The sequence below is a fragment of the Theropithecus gelada genome, chromosome 16 (assembly GCF_003255815.1).
Source record: "Theropithecus gelada isolate Dixy chromosome 16, Tgel_1.0, whole genome shotgun sequence".
In the NCBI taxonomy this organism is placed as follows: domain Eukaryota; kingdom Metazoa; phylum Chordata; class Mammalia; order Primates; family Cercopithecidae; genus Theropithecus; species Theropithecus gelada.
Genome location: NC_037684.1, coordinates 74,262,596 through 74,286,898, shown reverse-complemented (window position 1 = coordinate 74,286,898; position 24,303 = coordinate 74,262,596). Strand labels below are relative to the sequence as shown.

At 55.4% G+C, this 24,303-nt stretch overlaps 1 protein-coding gene across 3 annotated transcripts in view; it reads right to left on the bottom strand.

Moving 5' to 3' along the window:
* Positions 1-20,500, bottom strand: part of LOC112610021 (GRB2-related adapter protein) — a 27,544-nt gene extending 7,044 nt beyond the window's left edge. For 2 of the 3 annotated variants that reach the window (XM_025363282.1, XM_025363283.1), the window contains exons 1-3: positions 19,721-20,500; positions 14,439-14,536; positions 8,287-8,409 (exon numbers count right to left, since the gene is read on the bottom strand). In XM_025363282.1, the coding sequence (XP_025219067.1) occupies positions 8,287-8,409; positions 14,439-14,536; positions 19,721-19,798 (299 nt within the window). In that variant the 5' untranslated portion in view covers positions 19,799-20,500. Of the gene's footprint in view, positions 1-8,286; positions 8,410-14,438; positions 14,537-14,949; positions 15,117-19,720 lie in introns of those variants that run through there. The other variant, XM_025363284.1, reaches the window with a different exon arrangement.
* Positions 20,501-24,303: the final 3,803 nt, after the last annotated feature.

Below are 24,303 nucleotides of genomic sequence, written 5' to 3'. Positions count from 1 at the left end.
TTTTTTTTTTTTTTTTTTTTGAGATGGAGTCTCGCTCTGTCGCCCAGCCTGGAGTGCAGTGGCCGGATCTCAGCTCACTGCAAGCTCCGCCTCCCGAGTTTAGGCCATTCTCCTGCCTCAGCCTCCCGAGTAGCTGGGACTACAGGCGCCCGCCACCTCGCCCAGCTAGTTTTTTGTAATTTTTAGTAGAGACGGGGTTTCACCGGGTTAGCCGGGATGGCCTCGATCTCCTGACCTCGTGATCCGCCCGTCTCGGCCTCCCAAAGTGCTGGGATTACAGGCTGGAGCCACCGCGCCCGGCCTCCCAAACCACTTCTAAATACACCTCCAGGCATTTGCACACAGTATTTCCTCCAACTGGAAGGAATTTTTCTTGAACTCCTACTCATGCCTCAAGGCCCAGGTAAAATGGCCCATCCTCTGAGAGCTGCATCAGATCCCATCACGCAGAGTCAGGGCCTTCTTGGGTCCCTCAGCCCCTCTCACACCCTTCTTGTAACTTGCTATTCATAATGATTTGCATATGAGACACTAAAAAGGCAGGGAGGCAGGAGTGGGCCGTGAAGGTCCAGTCTAGCTGGGACTCAGCGAACACAGCATCACTGCTCAGGCCTTAGGTCCTCATTGCGATGCTTTGTTCTTGAAACCCTCTTCTGTTGGTTCTGAACTGGGATGGCAGCCCGCCAGGTGTTCTGACCCTGAACCCAGGCTCTGGTAGCCGACACATTGCTCTAAGATGCATCCAGCCCTCAGGGTCACAAAGCCAGAAGGGGAGCCAGTTCTCCCCATGAGAACAGAGGCTCTCGACAGGTGGAACAATGGTCCCCAAACCTCAGACAAAGGTGCTCACGTGCCGTCAGAGGACCTCGTTCCCAGTGACTCAGCCACTTGTGTTGCCAGCTGTGGGACATATGTGCCCATTTGCTCGTGACGCGGAGGTGGGTGTGCAGGCAGATGGATGTCTCCCGCCCTGTCTGGCCTGCCGAAGCCTCCCAGAGGCTTCCAAGAGGCAGCCTCTGAGCCCCATGACTCCCTAGTGCCACGTGCTAACCAGCCCAGGGTTTATTGGACTTTGGTCGTGGTGCCCGGGGAGGAGCAGTGCTTCAAGAAGTGGAGTGACAGTGATGCACAGCTGGGCAGGCGAGAAGCCTGGAGACAAGAATCCCAATGGCTCCACCTCTGGGGCACCAGGTACCCAGGCAGAAGGCCCTGACTCTGTTGGCCCCGAGGAAGGGCTTGCGTACAGGTAGCCTCACTCCTCTGAGTGAGGGGGCAGAAGGGGTGTGGTGGGTTTGAAAAGGATTTCAACCCCAAACGACCACAACTTTGAATTTTATGGTATTTGTTTTTGTTTGTTTGTTTGTTTTTGAGATGGGGTCTTGCTCTGACGCCAGGCTGGAGTGCAGTGGTACCGGCTCACTGCAACCTCCACCTCTGGGTTCTAGCTATTCTCCTGCCTCAGGTTTCTGAGTAGCTGGGATTACAGACGCCCACCACCACACCTGGCTAATTTTTGTATTTTTAGTAGAGACAGGGTTTCACCATGTTGGCCAGGGTGGTCTCGATCTCCTGACCTCGTGATCCACCTGCCTTAGCCTCCCAAAGTGCTGGGATTACAAGCGTGAGCCACCATGCCCGGTTAAATTTTATGGTATTTGAAGGTCATCTTTAGATACTTGGAAAGTTATCTGGAGCAGTTCTCTGACCATGTAGTAGAGTCAGGGAGTGGAGAACAGGAGATAAGAGAAAGGGAGCCAGGGACCCAGGGATTCTACGGCTTTCCAACCTGGGAATTGGAGAATTCTCAAATCTGGAAACGTGCATGTGCCAGCCCCTACCTAGTCTGTGTGTGGCACACACGAGGTGCTCAGCAAATGGCAAATCTTGTCCCTTCTCCCACCTGGTCCAAACGTCCTGCTTTACAGCAGAGGACAGTGAGGCTTGGGTGCAGCCCCTCCTGCTGAGCCAGTCCCTGCCTGAGGCCAAGCGGTGCTGTCTCCATCTCACAGCCCAGCACCCCAGCAGTCACTCCCTCTCCCAGCCTGGCCCTTTTCCCCAACGTGGTTGGGCTCTTGCTCATGGCCCTCACCAGGAATAGTGCCTTTTCCCTTTTCTCTGTCTAGTCTTGGCCTTAGCCATCCTTCAAGGCCCAGGTTCAGGAACTGAATCTGAGTCCAGATGGCCCCGGAACGAGGAGGGCTGGATCCAGTGCAGCCAGCTCTGCGGCATGAGCCTCCCAGAGCCAGAGGAGGGAGAGGGCACTGGGATTGTGGGCCTGAGTTGGTGAGAGGAGAGGCTGCTGGAGCCATTCACTCCAGTGGGCAGTGCCTGGGGTGTGAGAGCGTCTTCATTATGTCTGAGCGTGCATTCCTGGGATGCTTGCGTGTGTGTGTCTGTGCGTGTCTCCCACTCTGTGGAGTGACTGCTATGTGTGAGTCTCTCACTGAGCAATCATGGGTGTCTTTGTCTCTTTGTGTGACCCCTACTTCCACCTACCCAGGGGAACAAGGGGCTAGGCTGGCCCCTGGGCTGTCAGAAAAGCCCCAAGGACCAAGTCAGGCCTAATGCTGGCAGCAGCCAGTCCTGCCCAGCGAGTTTTTCTGGCCTGGTGGCAGCAGCAGCAGCAGCAGCAAAGGTAACAGTGTCAGCCCAGAGAGGAAAAACAAGACTGGGGTGGGGGCAGGAGCCCTAGGACCCCCCACCCCCACCCCGCCAACCACGCCAACCAGGGCTTGTGGACCTGTGGGCCCACCTGGATGCTAACTGCCTGCTGGGTGATCTCCATCAGGCATGGCCCCTCTCTGGCCTCAGTTTGCCCATCTGTGAAAAGGAGGGGTGGAACAACCTGTCCGGCAGCAGACAGGAACCAGAGTCAAGCTGACCTTGGGAGGGGCAGGACACGGGTGCAGACAGACTCCTGCTGGGTCTTTGGAGCTCAGGGAGGGTGGGTGGAGGACAGACCAGGTCTGTCAGGGCACAGAGGTCGGTGGGCACCAGCTCTAAGTTCCTTGCTGTGTGACCTTGGAGAAGTTGCTGCACCTCTCCAGGCTTCAGTTTCCTTTACCTGCAAGCTGGGCTTCTGGGGATCATGCAGGTTTCCTCACTTCCTCCCTGTCCTTGCCTGCAGCCAGTCCCTTCCTCCTAAAATTGCACCCCCCCTCCACCCCTTCCCTGCTTCATTTTCTCCAAAGCCTTGGTCATTGTGTAAGATTTTATATAATTTTCTAATCACTTGCTGTCTGTCACCCAGTAGCACATGAGCACTTGAGGGACAGAGAGCTTTGTCCTATTTTGTTGGTGGCTGAATCCCCAGGCCCTGGGACAGGGCTGGCACACAGCAGGGGCTCAGTGACCAGATGGGCAGGGCAAACACATGTGCATTGACTCCAGGGTACCTCTGGCTAGAAAGGAGGCAAATATGTCACTTGGAGACAAACTGTCATTTATGGCAGAAGAGTCCACAGTAACCTGGATAGGAGTGTGGGGCAAAAGGTAGGCAGCCTAGACATTGCACGCCAGCCTTGGCCCCTGGCCCGCCGCCCGCCAGCTCAGACATGCTCCCCGGAGGAGGAGGGGGACAGCCCTTTGTAAACTCGTAAAGGGCAGCTAGCCGTGGCCACGGTTGCTCTGGGAGGCAGCATGAGGCCCATAAACCCCACCTCTGACAACTTTACGGGGCTTGGTGTTAGTATGCCAGAGATGCCATACATAGTGGCATCAGAGTTCACAAGTACCAACCAGCAAGGGCGGAAGAGCTCTTACACACAAATCTGCCAGGTTGTCATTTTCCTAGATGGCCATCGGGTCACCCAGCTTCCCTGCATCTGGGTTCCCTGCCTCCCTGTGCTGCTGCCTCTTCTCTAAGAGTGTTGGATTCATGGGCAGGGGGTGGGGGGCAGCCTTCCATGCCAGAAGGGCCTCCCTAATTCCTCCCCAGCTTGGTGTGCAGTCCTTGAGGGCTTAATATAATTATGATAACTGGCACTTATCATGTGCCAGTCATCATACAAAATATGTTACATAGCTGTCCATTTTATAAATGAGGAAACTGAGGCTCAGTGGGGTAACTTGCCCAGGATTATACAGCGAGAAGCCAGCAGGTGTCAGAGCTGACTGTTGCTCAAAATACCATGCTCTTAGCCACATGCCCCATTTAAGCCTCAGCTTCCAACTCTGACCCCTGCTTGGTGGTTGTCCAAGGACCACTGAGAGGCCCCATGACAGATGATGGACAGTGGGAGCAGGACCCAGGAGCCTGGGCCCAGGCAGGAAGAAACCAAGGGTCAAGGGCGCCACCTGTTGGTGCTGTGTGCAAACCACAGCCAGCCAAGCCCAGGAAGCCCCTGACAGTTTTGACCTGGGCACACTTGGCCAGTGTGCCTTGGAGAAAGGGTTGGGAGGCACAGGCCAGGATTTCTCTGAGGGCCGCTTCCAGATCCCTTCCCAGGAAACACCGGTGCTGGCTCACCTGCTCAAGAACTCCCTAAAACTGTTCATCTTTCCTCCTGGTCAGAAAACACCTGTTATCCAAACACACCCCTCATTTCCCCACCTCTAGATCTCTGCTCACGCTGTTTCCTGTGCCTGGCATATCATCTACTCTCCTTGTACACCAAACTCCTACTCATGCTTTAGAGCCCAACTCAGATGTTACTTCCTCCCTGGTGCCTACACTATGTGGAATGTATCCACTGTCATTGAATTTCATTTATTCATTTGCTTATCATAGAGACCCCTGGGCCAGGCTGTGACCATTTCTCCTTCACATGCCTCTGGTTTGTCTCCTGTTCCAGTCCTGCCTTGTGGTTCTTGCACAGCTGATGTTCAGTAAATGCGTGCTGAACAAACTCACACGGCTGGGGTGTTCAGGTCTGATCATGTGCGTGTGCGCAGGTGGCTGCACTTACAGAGAGGCGCCTGAAGAGGGCAGCACACTGGGGCGCTAACTTGGAGCGTGAGGCCGCGTGATTTGCTAGAGGAGGAAGCGGAGGGCGGAGGGAGAGCGGAGGGAGGGCCAGCCCCTCCCCCTCAACTCGGGCTCCAGACGTAGTTTGAGTCCCCTGTGCTCCCACTTTGCTGGGTGACCTTGGGCTTTGGGGTTGGTTCCAGGAGCCACTCAGCCAGGCCAGCCCGCCTGGCGGACGCCACTCCCAGGCGATGACCAGACCCTGGACAGCGGACACTTGGAAGACTGCCACGTCCTGCCTCTGCAGGAGCCGCAGCTCCCCGGGGCTGCAGGGAAGTGGGGGCTGGGCTGGGGGCTGGGAGGTGAGCCCGCGGGGACTCCAGGCTCCAGGTGCCCACACCATCGCGGGGCTGGGCAGTCAGGGCCAAGTACGCACAGTAACCCCCCAACACACACACACACACACACACACACACACACACGCTGATAGCACTCGCATTTTTAAGATGAGGAAATAGAGGCTCAAAGGGGGCATGCGCCCTTCCTGCCCCTCAGGATCACCAGCCTGCCCCCAGGAGAAAAGGGAAGGGAACAAGGCTGATGGCTGGTTCCACAAATTGGGGGCCTGGGCTCAGGGTGCGGGGCCTGTGACCCGTAACATGTAGGATCTGCCTCCCTGATTTGTCCCCTCCAAATCTCACCTTGAAATGTGACACCCAGTGTTAGAAGTGGGGCCTGGTGGGGGGTGTTGGGTCATGGGACAGACCCTCATCAGTGGCTCTTTGCAGTAATGAATGAGGTCCGGTTGTTGAAAAGAGCCTGGCACCTCCCTCCCCGACTTGCCCCCATCTCGCCATGTGACGCGCCATGCATAAAAGCTTCCTGAGGCCTCACCAGAGTCACATGCCAGTGCCATGCTTCCTATACAGCCTGCAGAACACCAAGTCAAATAAACGCCTTTTCTCTATAAACTACCCAGCTTCACGTGTTCCTTTATCCCAACAATAAAGGGACGAACACACCCCTGGAGCCACCTTCCTGACCATAGGCTCCTACCCCTTGCAGGTTCCTCCAGGCCCAAGGGAGCTCGCCACCCTGCAGGGCTAGCAGCAGATGTGCTGATCCCACACAGTGAACAGCTTGAGCTTGTTTCGAAACGGACTGGCTGAACACATGGGAGCCACAGGGACCCGGCAGAGCCTGGAAGGCATCAGGTGGGGATGCTTTTCCCCCAGCAGGAGCCCTCATGGGGCATCATGGCCCAGCCTGTCTGAAGTCTGCCTTTGTCTGCTTCTTGCGGATCCCCTGACCCCAAGCCCCATCAAGCTTGCATCTCCACACCCAGCCCCAGTGTTAGCTGTCAACCCAGGCCTGTGTTTCTTTGTCCTTCATTTTTATTTTTATTTTTATTTTTAGAGACAGAGTCTCACTCCACCACCCAGGGTGGAGTGCAGTGGCACAGTCTTGGCTCATCGCAGCCTCTGCCTCCCAGGTTCAAATGATACTCATGTCTCAGCCTCCCCAGTAGCTGGGATTACAGGCGTTCGCCACCATGCCTGGCTAATTTTTATATTTTTAGTAGATATGGGGTTTCAGCATGATGGCCAGGCTGGTCTCAAACTCCTGACCTCAAGTGATCTGCCCACCTTGGCCTCCCGAAGTGCTGGGAATACAGGTGTGAGCCACCACACCTGGCCTTCTTCATCCTTTAGGAGATCGTGAGAGGCCACGCTGCCCTCCTCTGGGGCCACCCCTTCCTTCATCCCTTCCTCCCAGCTGGCCTCTTTGCCACCCCAGTGCTAGCTCTGCTGGTGGCAGTAAGAGCAGGCACGGTAAGCGCCTCCTCCATTCTGGGCTCTGTGCCCACAGCAGCCCTGAGAGCTGGTATTGCTGGTGGTCCCCCCGCACACCTCCACGCCTGGGCCCAGTCATTTCTCTGTGTCCCCTCAGCCCCTACCCGTACAGTCCCAGAGGCCATCATCTCCCTCCTGGCTCCCCACAGGCCTCCCTGCCGCCACACTCTTCCCCCAACAGTTCTTTCTCCTCACAGCAGTCAGAGTCATCTGCTAAAAATGGAGTCCAATTACATCTCTCCCCTGCTCGAGACCCTCCATGGCTCCCTATTGCTCTCAGAGAAAACCCCACCTCCTTTCAGGCCCTCCGTGATCACTGGATGTGGGTGGAACTCCAGCCCCTGCCCTTCGCTCACTCTGCTCCAGCCACGTCACCTCCTCCGGGTTCCTATTCCCACCTTAGGGTCTTTACAAATGCTAATCCCTCTGCCTGGAAGCCTCTCCTCCCAGGTCCTCCTCATTCCTGAGCACCTGGGAAGCCTCCACCTGCTAGTTCAGATCTTTGCTGCAATGCCACCTCCTCAGAGAGCCCTTTCCTGACCACCTTGGCTCATTCCGTATTTACATGTTTTCTTGTTCACTCACTAGACTGAAACCCACGACAGCAGCAACTTTGCTTTTTCCCACGTAGTTTCCCCAGCCCCTAGAGCATCCTGGCACATGGCATGTAGTCAGTAAATATTCCTTGAATTAAAGCATCTAGATGCTACCAGGGCCTAACAGTGGGAAGGACAGATCAGCCAGGAGTCTGACCCTGTCTCCCCCCACCCCCATTCCTGCTGCTACCTTCCAGCCTGGATTCCTCGATCACCCCAGGGTGGCCCTTTGGGATTGGGTCCTGTGCTGCCCAGAGGCTGCCACACCACGGCTGAGGGCCGCCCTAATATAATGCCAGATGTTCCCCAGCACGGCCACCCTGCCTCCATGCCAGGAACTATTCTAATTGCTTTAAATATACTAACTTGTTTTTTCCCTGCAATAGCCTATTTTACATGTGAAGAAACAGGCACAGAGAAGGTAAATGACTTGCCCAAGCTCACACAGCCAGGAAGTGGCAGAACCAGCATTCCAACCCAGGCAGCCTGGCCTCAGGATGCATCTTCCCAACTAGATCACATAGAGTGGGACCCTGTCCGGAGCACATCCTGGACACCCGCCCTGGGCACTTCAGCACTCTCCTGCCCTCAGTCTCTTGCCACACCACCACCCTGGACATCGCCCTCTCCTGATGAAGAACGTATGATGGCTCCTATGTTCGTAGAAGCCTGGACCTTCAGCCCGGCACTTGAGGCCTTCCACAGCTGGCCTGAGCCTGCTTTCCCGACACACCCCAATGCTCTGGGCTGCACCCTGGGGTGCCCAGACCATCACCTGTGTCCAGGCCTCTGCCCGGGCTGCTCCCTCTGCAGGAATGCCATTCCTCCACCCTCATTCCGTGAGCCCGTCCCGGGCCCCAAGGCTCAGCTCAGATGCTGCCCATCCCCTGCCCACCCTCCTCTGCACACACCCCCAAGGGCCAGAGCTCACTTCACAGAGACGGAGAACTCCCCTGGGGAGCTCTCACTTTCCCGGATCAGGAAGGCTCCCAGATGGTTCCGCTTCATCAGAATCTCTTCAGCCAGCTGCCGGGAAATCCTGCCCGAGTACCACCTGTGGAGAGAGGGAGCCGGTGAAGGCAGCGGGAGATCAGGCTCTCAGCCAGCCTCCCACCCCGTGCCAGGTGTTCAGTGTCTGAGACAAGGGAGATGTGATTGTACCCGTTTTACAGACGGGAAAACTGAGGCACAGAGAGGTGAAGCAATACACCCAAAATCACACAGCAGAGGCAGGCAGGAGCTGGAACACAATCCCAGCATTTTAGCTCCTAAGGCCAGCCTATCTAACCATGCCAGCAAACACACACCCTTATGAAAACAGAAAAGTCACACTCCAGTGAGCCACAACCCAGCCAACCTCAGTCTAACTTTCCCTTTGAGATGGTAGATTCTTTAAAGTCAAAACACAAATCAGGCTTGGTGGTGCATGACTGTAGTCCAGCTACTCGGGAGGCTGAGCTGGGAGGATCACTTGAGGCCAAGACTTTGAGACCAGCCTGGGGAATAGAGCCCCCCGCAACCCCGTTCCTAAAAAAAAACTTTGGGCTGGGCGCGGTGGCTCATGCCTGTAATATCAGCACTTTGGGAGGCTGAGGCGGGCGGATCACAAGGTCAGGAGATCGAGACCATCCTGGCTAACACAGTGAAACCCTGTCTCTACTAAAAATACAAAAAAATTAGCCGGGCATGGCAGCGGTCACCTGTAGTCCCAGTTGCTCGGGAAGCTGAGGCAGGAGAATGGCATGAACCCGGGAGGCGGAGCTTGCAGTGAGCCGAGATCGCACCACTGCACTCCAGCCTGGGTGACAGAGCAAGACTCTGTCTCAAAAAACAAACAAACAAAAAAGTCTCGTTCTGCCGTTCAGGCTGGAGTGCAGTGGCATGATCTCGGCTCACTGCAAGCTCCGCCTCCTGGGTTCAGGCGATTCTCCTGTCTCAGCCTCCCGAGTAGCTGGGACTACAGGTGCGTGCCACCACACCCAGATAATTTTTTTTGTAGTTGTTGTATTTTTAGTAGGGACAGGGTTTCACCATGTTAGCCAGGATGGTCTTGATCTCCTGATCTCGTGATCTGCCCACCTCAGCCTCCCAAAATACTGGGATTACAGGCGTGAACTACTGAACTACTGCTGTGCCCAGCCAAAAAAACATAGCAACTTTTTAAGTTGAAAAAAATATAAAACTAGACAACAAAAGTAATAGTAGCTTTGATCTGGTGAGGAAATACCTCTCTCCGTACCCATTCCACAGACTCCAGGCCACCTGGATTCTTTTTTTTTTTTTTTTTTTTTTTTGAGATGGAGTCTCGCTCTGTTGCCCAGGCTGGAGTGCAGTGGTGTGATCTCGGCTCACTGCAAGCTCTGCCTCCCGGGTTCACGCCATTCTCCTGCCTCAGCCTCCCCAGCAGCTGGGACTACAGGCGCCCACCACCACGCCCGGCTAATTTTTTGCATTTTTAGTAGAGACGGGGTTTCACCGTGTTAGCCAGGATGGTCTCGATCTCCTGACCTCGTGATCCACCCGCCTCGGCCTCCCAAAGTGCTGAGATTACAGGAGTGAGCCACCGCACCCGGCAACCACCTGGATTCTTTTCACAGGCACAAGTTCCTTTTCCTGCTGACCAAACAGAACTGGGTATGCAGCAGGTGCCTGGTAAATGCTTAGACTCTTGCAAGATCCCCAGGGTCTGGGAGTGAAACTCCTTTTCCAGTCCTGCTGATCTTGCTGTGTGGCTCCCGGTAGCCCCTGACCTCTTCAGGAATTAGCCACTGCTATAGGCTGACTTTGTGTCCCCCAAAATTCAAATATTGAAACCTAATCCCCCATGTGACAGTAGTTAGAGGTGGGGTCATTGGGAGGTGACTAGCAGCCCCCATGAATGGGATTGGTGCCCTTATGAAAGAGACCCCAGAGAGCTCACTTGTCTGCCATGTGAGGACACAGCTAAAAGACACAGCCGTCTATGAACCAGGAAGCAGCCTCACCAGACACGAATGTGTCGGCACCTTGATCTTGAACTTCAGCCTCCAGAGCAGTGAGCAACCAATGTTTGTTGTTCATAAGCCACCCAGTGGATGGCATTCCATGACAGCAGCCTGCAGGACTAAAACACCCGCCACTGGAGGCGCTGCGTGGTGTCTGACTGGCTTTCCTAACTCCAGTGTTTTAGCCCAGCTTTGGCTCTGACCCCTTTATTGTTCAGATGGGGAAGCTGAGGCTCAGAACAGCCAGAGGTTTCATGGTGGGATCATGACAGAATGTTTCCCTTCACTCCTTCCATAAATGCTCCTCTCCCTGAGTCAGACTGAGCTTGGCACAGGTGGTGGAAGCCAGGCGGGACTTTTCCTGTTGTCTCGGATGTTGATGAGCCCTCGGGGCTGAGTGCAGAAGGCGTGTGGTGCCGCACATGCCGCTAGTGTCCTGGCCGTGTCCCGGCACCGGCCTTGGCAGGATGAAGGCTGCTCAGCACAGACCTTGGGGCTTTTTTTCTGGTGATTGACATATTTGGCCTGGGTTCAGGGCAGGCTGAGGCTCCCAGGAACGGTCTGACTCCCAGCGGTGACTGATGGAGCAGCGGGGTAGACACCCCAGCGCCCAGCCCTTTGGAGGGACGACTCCCAGGTGCGCATTCTGTACTATCTCCAGCTGGCGCTCATCCCCAGCCAGATGGAGCTCCGGTTGCTCCCGCAGCGATGACGCCAACAGTGGGCCCCACTGGTTCCCCGTCTTCCCTGTCCTCTTCCCCATTGCTAAATAAATTCCTTGTGATCAGGCTCGTGTCCCAGGGACAGCTTCTGGAGAAGCTGGAGCCCTAGACATGAGATTCTAGACCACTGCTGCCCCCAAACGAATCGGGGCCCGTCGGCCCTGTCCCAGTGAGTTTCCTCCTGGGAGGGAGCGTGGGGAAGGTAGCCGCTGGGTATAGGGCTCGGGGCAACCATCTGGAGAGCTCAGCCTGCGTCTCCTGGGGTTTGGAGACCTGAAGGCAGGTGCCCAGCCAGCCTGGGTATCTCAAGGCCGGAGATGAATGCCACAGGCTTCGGCAGGAGGAAAGCACAGGGGGCCCAGGGTTGGGCTTACCAGGGAGGGGAGTTGCAGAGAACTTCTTCACCAGGAAGCCCCCAGCTCCATCCTGGAACCGTGCCCAGAGTGGCCCAGGGCGGGAGTTTCCTGAGGGGCAGGTTTCTTCGAAGAACCCACAAAACTCCTCAGGCGGCATCAGTGTGTGGGCGGCTGTTGCCCTCAGAGAGTGTCACAATCACACCCTCCTAAGAGTCTCCCACGTCCCCTGCCAGCCCTACCCCCACCATGGCTTGACAGATGGAGGCAAGAAGAAAGCACTTCCTGAAACCCCCAGGGCCCGGCTCCTTCCCCCACACCAGTGTCACTCCATTTGTGGCCACCTCGCATCATCCTTGTTTTACTGATATGGAAACCAAGGCCCAGATAGGGGCAGAGACGCCCTCACACCCCACCAGATTGCATAGCAAGTGCATGGTCTGGACTCTCCCAGTCCCACAGCTGTTCTTATGAGCTTCCCTGCTGTCCTTCAGGGTGTCCCAGCCCAGGGCCACGCCATACAGCTGCAGTCCCGCTCCACCTCGTGCCGGTTGTGAGATCCTGGAGAGGCACTCAACCTCTCTGTGCCTCTGTCTGCTTGTCTCAAAGACAGCGATGGCGGTGCTCAGCTCCTAGGGCCTTGGGAGGATGCAGGAGCTGCTTGAATGCGGGTGTTTGCTGCTTCCCCCACACTTCCCCCTGCCAGGCTTGTCTCTGCCTTCCCTGGCAGCGTCCATTTGAACTTCCAGGGGCCACACCCTTCCTGTAGGAAGCCATCCCTGACTCCTATGGGCCATGAGGCTGGGTCATGTGCCGCTGTGGTCCCTGCTGATGGGACGGCTCTGGAACACTTGGCATACATTGTGCCTCCTCCAGGGGCTCCCGGGGTTAGCAGGGGTGAGAGGAGATGCCCAGGGAAGGAGTGGGCCTGGCACAGGCACGAGGCCTACCTCTGAATTTCTGAGGCCCCAGCTCTCTCTCTGCCCCCACACCCTGGGGCCTTTATGGGCTGAGTCAGGTGTGGAGCTGGAGTTTCCCCGTAGTTATTTTGGGAGCAAAGCAGGTGCTGAGGTTAGTCGAGGATACACCTGGGCACCACTTCAGGCAGGTTAGTCAGGGGCCTGACCCCATCCCTGCTCTGTCCCAGACACAAGTGGCCAGAGATGACCCCAGAGGCATGGGAGGCTGGAACCCTTCATGGCTCCCAACTGCCCTGCTAGAGTCTTGCCTTGACCACTGGCATCCCCCCGACTGGCCTGGCCTGGCACCGCCATCTTTTGTCATCTTTTCTCCCCTACCTGAGCAAATGCGACCCTCTCAGCAGCTGTAGGCCAGCCAGCCTTCCAGCCATTGCCAGGCCATTTCCTCCACCTGAAGGCCCCTCCCTGACAGCTTGGCCCAGGGGGATTGCTCCCATTCATGCCCTCTGGCCTGTCTGGATGTGCCTGTTGGCTTACAGGGACCTGGGGCACTCGCTCCAGCTTGTGGTCCTGGGTCAGATTCTCTCTGTCTCTCTCCCTCTTCACGTACCCCTTCCCTCTCCCCTTAATTGACAGAAAGACTACAGAAACCTGCCCAATGTTACACAACCACGAGGGACATAGTGGGGCCTGGAACCCAGGCTGCAGCCCCAGATGCCAACTGGAAGCGGCAGCCGCTGTGGGGGAGGCTGGGAGTGCCTGGAGCCCAGGCAGGTGGCTGAGGACCTGGGTGGGAGGGGGCCTCACCCAGCACAGGAAGCTTGAGGTGGTGGCAGCTTTGGAACCAACTTAAAGAGAGATAAAGAGGAAATACCTCTCAGGCCCCACCCTGGCCCTGCACCTCCTTCCCTTCCTACCCCACAGCCACACACACATCTCAGCTCCCAAACTGTCCCACCAGCCTGCCTGGCCCTGTCACCTGTCTCCATATCTGACTGAGTCCTACCATAACACCTCCGTGGTTCCCCACATGGCTTGGCATTTGAGGTCCTCCTGCCAGTCCCACACACCACAGGTTCTCTGTCATTGCTCTCCCTTTGCTCATCCTGACCTTCTCCCAGGGATGCCTTTCTCTTTTTCTACTTAGCCAACTCCTACACATCCTTCAAAACCTCACTCATTGCCACCTCTTCTGAGAAGCCTTCCCTGGGAAATCACCTTAATGCTCACTGTCTTCCCATGTAGTATGTCCTTCATGTCCTCTGTCTCCCCCAGAACACGGCTGCTCTGACTCCTTGTGTCTGCAGCATTGCCCAGGCTGGGCGCCCTGGAGCTGTGGCCAGTGTTTAGTGAATGACTAAGTGGCTGTATCTTGGGGCTGCCTCAGCTGTCATTCAAAGTATATCCAGTTGGTTCGCATAGATTTCTTGGGCCCCATGCCTGTTCTGGGGCTGGGTCCTGCTCCAGCCATTCTCACGGCAGCAGTATTGGCTGCCACCTGCCCAGAGCCCCAACTGGGACATCCCTAGGCCGGCAGGTCCCAGGCCCCAGGATAGCTGCGCCCCAGGCCCAGTTCCTGCTCCACCCTGGTCCCAGACTCTGCTCTGCCAATGTCCAGTTCCACCCACACCCCAAAGGCAGGGCCTACAGGGTCTGCTTCCTGCCCAGCCCTCTCCCACTCACTACTCAGCGCCGGACCAGCTCTCAGCAAGAGCTCTAGAACCCTCCACAGTCTGAACAGATTGGAGTATCTGCCCTCCTTGAGTTACAGATAGGGAAACTGAGGAACAGAGAGCAGGGACCTGCCTGAAGCCACACAGCAGCCAGTGGCCCAGCCAGCTAAAAGCCCAGGACCTTGTCCTCTCTCAGGGACCTCCTAGACATTCTCCACTGGCTCAGGTCCTCGGTGTCGAGGCCTGGGCTTGCCCTGACTCTGCCCCAACCCTGGGTAAATCCTCAGAACTCAGTCTCCTGTGCCTGCTCAGGCTGGTGGCCTCTGTGGAGCCTGGGGGCCCCAGACAGATGGACAGAGGCCCAGGAGTGAGGGGGTCCCATGGCCAGGAGAGAGAGAGCCACGGGGATGGGATGGGGGGTGTCCACTCACGGATGGGGCTTGACGCGGATGTAGTTCTTGGGAATAAACCCCTCGACGCCCCGGAGCTCGGCTTTGTACCAGTTCTGGTCATCCTCCATGTTCAGGATCTGTGGGCAGGAGACACAAAGCCACTCAGTCACCGAGAAACTGTCACCCCCGGAGATGCCACTGCATGCCAGGCCCCAGGTGGGCTTCGCCTGCACCAGCTTCTGAGTCTACTCACAGAGAAGGGCTGGGGGCCTGGGACAGGACTTGCCCACGGTCACAAGGGCTGAATTAGAGCACCTCGTTCCTCAGTCCTGCCCATCCTCTGGCCCCAGGACAGCCCATCCTCAGGCGATTCACAGACTCCAAGGGAGGCACAGTCGGGGACTCATAGGAGGCTAGGGGTGGCTGCAGCTGGACTCTCAGGCTCCGAGAGCAGGAGCCCTGCAGACCATGGGGTTTGCAGGAGCAGAACTGGGGACCTGAGTTCCTTCCTGGGCTGTGCCCGCAAGTTTGGGGGGTCCACAGCACCTACATGCCATGCACTGAGCCTTGGGGTGAAAGTCGGGGGGCCCAACCTGAGCACAGCCACCAGTGGTCACCTAGGGTCCCTCGCATTTAAACAGCTGAGGGGTGACAATTCAGTGGGGGGATTTCAGGCTCTGGGGAGCAGATAAGGGGGTCTTTGGTCTGAGACAGGCTGTTTCTCAGCCCCGGCGTGGCCTGCTCAGTCACACGGGCTCCTCTTTACCCCACAGGTGGGCCCGGAGGAACTGAAATAGCCAGAGCGGGGGTGGGAGTCCCTGAGGGGGAGCAATCAAGCGACCAAGGCGGAGCGGGGCCGGGCCTGGGAGGGGCACAGCACAAGGCCGGGGGTCCTTCCTCCATTCCCTGGGCACGCCTTCCATGTGTCCCCCTGATTCTGATAAAGCCCCCAAGGTCAACATCACCAAATGCTATTTTACAGATAACAAAACTGAAGCCCAGAGAGGGGAAGTGACTTGGCCAAGGCCACACAGCAGGGGAGAGGCGGAGCCTGTTTGGTCAGCTAGGACTCTGAGGCCCGGGGTTTTTGGCTCACTGGTCAAGGGGGTCCTGGCCCACCAATTTTCGCCTCCAGTCCTCTTTGCCTCTGGACCCCAGCTTGAGGGGACATCTCTCCTGTCAGTCCTGGAGCACGCTCCAATGTCAGCTCCATCTTTCAGGGGTACTTGTTGAGAGAAGAAAAATGGGCATGGGGTACCAAAGGCCCAAGGAAGGCCAACATAGGGGCATCAACTCCAGCAATGACATTTTGCCAAGAATAGCTGGGATTGGCCTCCTAGGACCCAGGCCTGAGGCCCCACCCTCACAGGTGGCCTCTGCACACCCATCTCCACCCCCGCTTTGTCCACCAGGCCAGGCTGGCTGAGCCCCTTCCTTCCTGTCCCTGCAGCCTGGGCCAGGTCAGCAGCCCCAGGGGCGAACGGAAGCAGGTGGCTGACTCAGGAAAACTTTCGCTCAACACAAAACAAAACAAAACAGGCTGGGCACGGTGGCTTATGCCTGTAATCCCAGCACTTTGGGAGGCTGAGGAGGGTGGACCACCTGAGGTCAGGAGTTCGAGACTAGCCTGGCCAATATGGTGAAACCCCATCTCTACTAAAAATACAAAAAATTAGCCAAGCATGGTGGCACACCTCTGTAATCCCAACTTTCTCAGGAGGCTGAGGCAGGCGAATCACTTGGACCCGGGAGGTGGAGGCTGCAGTGAACCGAGATCGTGCCATTGCACTCCAGCCTGGGCAACAGAGTGAGACTCCATCTCAAAACAACAAAACAAAACAACACAACCCCCCCAACCTAAGGAGAAAACAAGGACCTGTAGGCCACATGCCACAGCCATGGATTCCAGGAGGAGGCCCTGAAGCCTGGGGCTCCAGAACATTCTGTCTGCTTCTGACTCTCTGTGGCCTTGACCTCAGTGTCCTCCCTCTTCTGTCCAGTGGGTGTATTTGTGGCCTGCCTTGCATGCAGCAGTGTGGACATGGGATGCACTATATCTCTTTTTTTTTTTTTTTTTTTTGAGACAGAGTCTCGCTTAGTCGCCCAGGCTGGAGTGCAGTGGCGCGATCTCGGCTCACTGCAAGCTCCGCCTCCCGGGTTCACGCCATTCTCCTGCCTCAGCCTCCCGAGTAGCTGGGACTACAGGCGCCGCCACCGCGCCCGGCTAGTTTTTTGTATTTTTAGTAGAGACGGAGTTTCACCGTGTTAGCCAGGATGGTCTCGATCTCCTGACCTCGGGATCCGCCCGCCTCGGCCTCCCAAAGTGCTGGGATTACAGGCATGAGCCACCGCGCCCAGCCGGGATGCACTATATCTCATGCAGTCCCTGCTTTGTTTTCTCTCCTTGTCCTCTGCACTCAGAGGACCCAGGAGTGTCCCATTGGTTACGTTAGTTAGTGATTTCTTTCTCTTTTTTCTTTTTTTTTTTTTTTTTTTTTTTGAGACGGAGTCTCGCTCTGTCAGCAGGCTGAAGTGCAGTGGCGTGATCTCGGCTCACTGCAACCTCTGCCTCCCAGGTTCAAGCGATTCTCCTGCCTCAGTCTCCCGAGTAGCTGGGACTACAGGTGCCCGCCACCACGCCCAGCTAATTTTTGTATTTTTACTAGAGACGGGGTTTCACCATGTTGGCCAGGCTGGTCTCGATCTCTTGACCTCACGTTAACTGATCTCTTACTGTGAACATTGTTCGAAAGCCCCAGACCCTCTGAGGCCCGGGAATTCTCAGAAGGGAGAGAGGCCAACCCCTCCCTGGAGGAGTATCACTGCTCAAGGTGAAAGGCAGACCTCGGCCTGCCCCTGAGCCTTTGCCCCCATGGTGCCCTCCACCTGGGCTGCTGCCCCACTTTACCATCCCAGCCTGATGCAGTTGCTGCTTGACAGTTGTTTACTGAACACCTACTGTGTTCCAGGCACCCCACGACACAGCAGGGAACAAGAAGCTCACATTCTAGTAGGCAGAGACAGACCATAAACAAGGGAAGAAACAAGTAAGCAAGGTAGTTTAATGGAGCAGTAAGTGCTGTGAAAAATGGACATCAGGAGAGAGATGGAGAATGTCTGGTTGGGTGGGAGCGGGGAGATTGTCAACATGGGACAGGTGGGGTGGTCCAGAAAGGCCTCTCTGAAGAAGTGACATGGAAGCTGAGATCCGAATTACAAGAAGGAACCAGCAGTAAGAAAATGTGGGGAACAGTGTCCAAGGCGGACGGAACAGCCGGTGCCAAAGCCCTGAGGTGGGGGCAAGCTCTGTCCCCGAAACAGAAAAGAGGCCAGGGTGCCTGGAGCCGAGGAGGGAGGAGCAGGTGTCATGAGATATCCAGGGGAGGGCCAGGCTCTGAGTCATGGCCACTGCATGGAGACTGGGCTGGGAAGCAGGGGGTGGCGGGGGGAGGCCTTGAGAGCCACCGCACAAGCCCAGGTGAGTGACGATGGAGGCCTGGGCCAGAGGAGGGGCTTCAGGTAGGTTTGGCCAGAGTTGCCGACAAGACAATGACAGGCTGCAGAAAGTAGGTTCGGGGAGCCCAGGGCTGGACCGTCACCCTTTCCCATGGAGATGGCAGGGTGACATGGGCTTCCTGAGTCTGGGTCACGTCATCCAGGCTGCTCGTGGAGAGATGGGAGTGAAGCCCCCTCCAGCTGGCAGCAGCAGGGGGATGTGTGCACCCAGAAACGCCTGGCCCACCAGGGAGGGAGGCTTTGTCCCAGAGAGGTGATGTTTGGGGCCATTTGTCCAGAGTGAGTCCATGAGCCAGAGTTTTCATCCAAGACCAAAGTTGAGATTTGAAGAACGGGCTTCATTGCCCACTCCCCAAGGCTGGACTCAATCTGTAGGCAGGCAGTGCCGTGGCAGGGGCTGGCCCACAGGGAGCGCTGGAAAACACTTGCTGGGCAAGAGGACAGGCTGGTCGTGGAGCTCAGCTTCCACCCCAGCCACTTGATCCCTCCAAGCCTGGCTCAGCGCCTCCCGCACACCCCATTCCTATTTCATCACTGCCCTACTCCCTCCCAACACCACACCTGGGTCTAAAGACCTCCAAGTGCTCTCAGATGAGAAACGAAGACTTGGATCCCCGCAGAGGGTCATGCCTTGGGCTCACAGCCCCAGTGCTCAGCCTGGCCCTGTCCACGAGGCCCACAGCCAGCACTGCAGTGACCCCAGATGCCAGCACCCCAGCATAGAGAAGGAGGAATTGCTCCTCCTCCTCTGGACCCCAACCCCCAGCCCAGCCTGTTCAGACCAAGTGCAGGTTCCACAGTCAAAGGGACACAAGTTCAAAACTGACTCCATACTGAGCAGGTCATGTTGCCTCCCTGTGCCTCCGTTTAGTCACCTGTGAAATGGGGGTGCCAGTCCCCATTGCTTAAATGGGACATGGGGTGTGCTGCTGAGTTCAGGGCCTGGCTATAGCAGTGTGATGGCACATGGAGCTCTCCTGTCTTGTGCTTGAAGCTTGTGGTCAAGAACAGCGCCCAAGATTCAGCGCAGAGGAGCATTCGGTCTAACACCCATTGCTCCAGTGAGGAAACTGAGGCCCAGGGAAGGGCAGTCACTTCCCTAGTGTGGTTTACTGGCAGTTCCAGTGCACAGTGTTGGCATGGCCACTCCCAGAATCCTGGGCATGGCTTTCATATGCAAACTTTTAAGCAAGGACATTTCCAGAGACACATTCCACAGGCCCATCTGTCTAGACTGTCTTGGAAGGCTGCAATGTCTGTCAAAAGCGGCCCAGACAAGGAGAAATTAACTGTGGTATGGCTCTATTTTCCCTTTACTCCACACTACTGGGAAGCTCATCCTTGATGCCTTCATCACAGCTATTTTAGCCCTACTAGGTTAGCATGTGTACTTATTTCTTTCCTAAGACCTTCTCTCTCTCCCTCTTTCTCCCTCTGTTCTCCATTCCCATACTGTGTCTCTCTCTCTAGCTCTCATTCTCTCCCTCTCTCAACAATTTTCTTTTCAAACTTTGTCCTGGAAAACTGGGGGTTGAACTAACTCCTGCCAGACACTGTGGTAATATCTCATCGAATCCTCACAGCAGCCCCAAAGGAGGGTCATTAGTTATCTCCCCATTTCCTAGATGGAGAAACTGAGGCTCTGAGGGAAGAGGTGGCTTGTCCGGAGTCACACAGCCAATAACTGGAGAGGCTGGGCCTGTCTTCCAGGGGCCACCGTCTGCTTGGGACAATCCCAGGCCCCCGGTTTCTAAATCCACCCCCACCCCGTGTGGGGCCAACTCAGCAGGCTCCAGCCCCCCTACCTTGAGTGTGTCTCCCTTGTTGAAGGCCAGCTCATCGCTCTCTGTGGCCTGAAAGCTGTACAGGGCCACGGACTCCATGCCGCTGCTCGGGGCTCCAGCAGCTGGGCTCAGAGCTGGGCCGACAGCTTCCTGCTTCCTCTGCAGTCGAGGACCGTCTTCCTTTGTTTTGAGTGCGTGTTTGTTCTTTTGAAGTTGAGACTGAAACTGCTCCTGATGGGGGAGAAACAGGAAACAGATATGTCACAGAACAGGGAGGGCTTGTGAGCCAGCTCGGTCCCTACCTCAGACCCCAGGTGTCAGGAGTGGCCTTTGGGGAGTCTCCCTGAAGCTCTGGGAGTGGGGCCCCCTTGTGCCCATGTTTTATCCTCCATAAAAGTGAGGTGCCTGGAGGAGAAGTGCCGAAGCTGTCCTGCTGGCTCAGGCACTGAATCTCATGGCACCAGATGCTGGCCCCCCTTCACCAATTTGCCAATGACCCTCCATCTTTTCCTAATCCCTGGTGCCTCTTGTGATGCCCTGCCTCCTGCTCCTTCAATCCCAAGCTCTTCACCTGGCACTCAAGGCCCTTGCAAGCCACCACCTCCACCTGCCCCTACAAACAGCCCCCATTCTCATCCTTTGTCATCCCCTTCACTTTAAACAAACCCGAGGCTTCAGCCACAGCAAGGGGCCACACCAAACTCTCATTTCAACCACGGACTTTAGCACATGCGGTTCCTCTGCCTGGTGCTCTCCTCTTTCTGCTCCCGGGAGACTCCTATTCATCCATCAAAGCCCAGCTCAGAATGCACTTCTTCTGGTTTAAACACGGGCACCTTAGGTGTGACTTAAATCCTAAGGTCAGGCCGGGTGCGGTGGCACAAGCCTGTAATCCCAGCACTTTGGGAGGCCGAGACGGGCGGATCACGAGGTCAGGAGATCGAGACCATCCTGGCTGACACGGTGAAACCCCGTCTCTACTAAAAAATACAAAAACTTAGCCAGGCGAGGTGGCGGGCGCCTGTAGTCCCAGCTACTCGGGAGGCTGAGGCAGGAGAATGGCGTAAACCCAGGAGGTGGAGCTTGCAGTGAGCTGAGATCTGGCCACTGCACTCCAGCCTGGGTGACAGAGCGAGACTCCGTCTCAAAAAAAAATAAATAAATAAATAAATAAATAAATCCTAAGGTCAATAAGACTTGTGGGCTGGGGCAATGGCTCATGCCTGTAATCCCAGCACTTTGGGAGGCTGAGATGGGCGGATCACTGGAGGTCAGGAGTTCGAATTCCACCTGGCCAACGTGGTGAAGCCTCATCTCTACTATAAATACAAAAAATTAGCCTGGCATGGTGGCACGTGCCTGTAATCCCAGCTACTGGGGAGGCTGAGGCACAAGAATCGCTTGAACCCAGGAGGCAGAGGTTGCAGTGAGCCAAGGATCCATCCAGGCTCAAAGCAATCCTCCCACCTTGGCCTCCGGAGTAGCTCGGACTACAGGTGCCCACCACCATGTTTGACTAATTATTTGTCTTTTTAGTAGAGATGGGTTTTCGCCACGTTACCAAGGCTGGTCTTGAATTCCTGGACTCAAGCGATGCGATCCTCCTGCCCAAGATTGCACCCTTGCACTCCAGCCTGGGTGACAGAGCGAGACTCCTCAAAAAAAAAAAAAAAAAAAAAGAATTATAAATAAATCTCTACCTTTCCTTCGTGGGTTTGTTATAAGCAGTGGCATTGGTGCAGCAATTCTGAAACTGTTTTGTAAGTGTTGCAGGATAGAGCACGCATGGACAAGCACAGCTATATTGTTTGGAACCAGGGTTCTCCCTGGGAAAGAAGGGAGACACAGACGTGGAAGGAGAACCAAGCAGAGCCCTGTGGTGTTGCATGGACACTGGATGAATCAGTGTGAAGTCACATTGTTTTTTTCTGTAAAGAAATTTTTCTTCCTTCATTTATATTAATATGGACTCATGGTTTCATATTTTAGCCAGTGGATTATAATCCACTACTATCACATTTATTTTGATGCTCAAAATGCCCCTGATTAGGCCAGTGGGGTCTCCTTCAAGCTGGCTCCTTATCCTTTGGACATGGACCCATCATTCTATGAACGCACCCTGACCTTCTGGCCAATAATAGGAGAATCGCTTGAACCAGGGAGATGGAAGTTGCAGTGAGCCGAGATCGCGCCATTGCACTCTAGCCTGGGTGACACATCTAGACTCCATCTCCAAAAAAAAAAAAAAAAAAAAAAAAAAATGTTGAGAGGAAAGAAGGGAAGATGACAGCTGCTTTCCTCCCACTGTGGAGTCCCTGAGCCAACCAGGCAGGATGGAGCTGGCCCTGGCCTCACCTAGCCCCATTCCAGGGCTCCTCCACACTGCCCTCTACTCAAAGACCCCTGCCTTCTGGCTGCCCCCGACCCCAGGGGTGACAGGATGTTACAAGGCCCCTCTTTCCGGCTTTGTTGCAGCTGAGGTTTCAAAGCCTCAGAATGATGCAATGGAGGGGTTGGGATCCGCCCCCGCCTCAGTTTTGAGGTGCTTCCAACCACATGAGGGGAGGAGGACTTCCCCTTATGAAGCTGAATGTGTGTCCCCCGGGGCTGGTGGGACAGACGCCTGGTTTATTTTTATGTGTTTTAGAAGTATTTCTTCTCTGCCAAGTCCTTCACAAAGAGGTAAGTGACCAATAGTTGGTAGGTGGCAGGGCTGGGGTTCAAACCCAGGCAGGCCTGAGGGCCAAACCATGCCTACAGCTCCTTCGCCGCATGGCCTCAACCCGGAGAATTCCTGCCCAAGGTGTTTCAGGCCAGAGTTGGGAGCCTGGGCTGCCTACTGTACAGTGAGCTCAGGGAGTGTAGTGAGGTAAGCAGCAAAGCTTTGTTGGAGGGTAAATCTGCCCTGATTCCGGCAGACCAGAGAGGACCCCACAAATGGGACTTGACTGAGAGGACCCTTGGAGAATGCAGGACCCCAAATGAGGGAGACGCCGGGGCCTGGAACAAGGGGCCATCAGAAGCTGGAGGCTTAGGCCAGGCGCGGTGGCTCACACTGTAATCCCAGCATTTTGGGAGATCAAGGCAGGCAGATCACTTGAGGCCAGGAGTTCGAGACCAGCCTGGCCAGTAGAGATGGTGAAACTCCGTCTCTACTAAAAATACAAAAGTTAGCCAAGCATAGTGGCACACACCTGTAATCCCAGCGAGGCTGAGACACGAGAATCGCTTGAACCCAGGAGGCGGAGGCTGCAGTGAGCCGGGATCACACCACTACATTCCAGCCTCAGCGACAGAATGAGACTCTCTTAAAAAAAAAAAAAAAATTAAAATTAAATAATTTTTTTCTTTTTTTAAAATAAGAAGCTAGCTGCTTGCAGAGCATCAAGCCCCATCACAGGGCTGCAGCCTGGGTTCCTATGGGAAGTGTTGATGGGAAGAGTCAAGCGCTGTAAAATATCTGAAGAGATTTAATCTGAGCTAAATACGAGAGAACAATGACCCAGGACTCAGCCCTCAGAGAACATGTACCCAAGGTGGTCAGGCCATAGCTTGGTTCTTTTTTTGGGAGGGGGACGGAGTCTCACTCTGTCACCCAGGCTGGAGTGCAGTGGTGTAATCTCGGCTCATTACAACCTCCTTCTCCTGGGTTCAAGTGATTCTTCTGCCTCAGCCTCCCAAGTAGCTGGGACTACAGACGTGGGCCACCATGCCGGGTTAATTTTTGTATTTTTAGTGGAGACAGGGTTTCACCATATTGGCCAGGCTGGTCTCGAACTTCTGACCTAGTGATCCACCCGCCTCAGCCTCCCAAAGTGCTGGGATTACAGGCATGAGCCACCGCACCCGGCCACACAGCTTGGTTTTACACATTTTATGGAGACATAAGACATCAATACATGTAAGATGTACCTTGGTTCAGTACAGAAAGGTGGGAAAACTGGAAGAAAGGGTGCGGGTGTCGGGGGCTTCCAGGTCACAGGTGGATTCAAGAATGTTCTGACTGGCAATTGGTTGAGAGAGTTATTATCAATAGAAAGGAATGGGCTGGGTGCAGTGGCTCACACCTGAAATCCCAGCACTTTGGGAGGCCAAGGCAGGAGGATCACCTGAAGTCAGGAGTTCAAGACTAGCCTGACCAACATGGTGAAGCCCTGTCTCTACCAAAAATACATTAGGCTGGGCATGGTGGCTCACTGTAATCCCAGCACTTTGGGAGGCCAAGGCGGGTAGATCACTTGAGGTTAGGAGTTTGAGACCAGCCTGACCAACAAGTGAAACCCCGTCTCTACTAAAAATTAAAAAAAATTAGCTAGGCGTGGTGGCAAGTGCCTATAATCCCAGCTATTTGGGAGGCTGAAGCAGGAGAATCACTTGAACCCAGGAGACAGAAGTTGCAGTGAGCCAAGATCGTGCCACTGTACTCCAGCCTGGGCGACAAGAGTGAAACTTCATCTCAAAAAAATATATATACAAAATTAGCCAGGAGTGGTGGTGCATGCCTGTAATCCCAGCTACTTGGGAAGCTGAGGCAGGAGAATTGCTTGAACCCAGGAGGTGGAGACTGCAGTGAGCTGAGATCACCCTATAGCACTCCAGCCTGT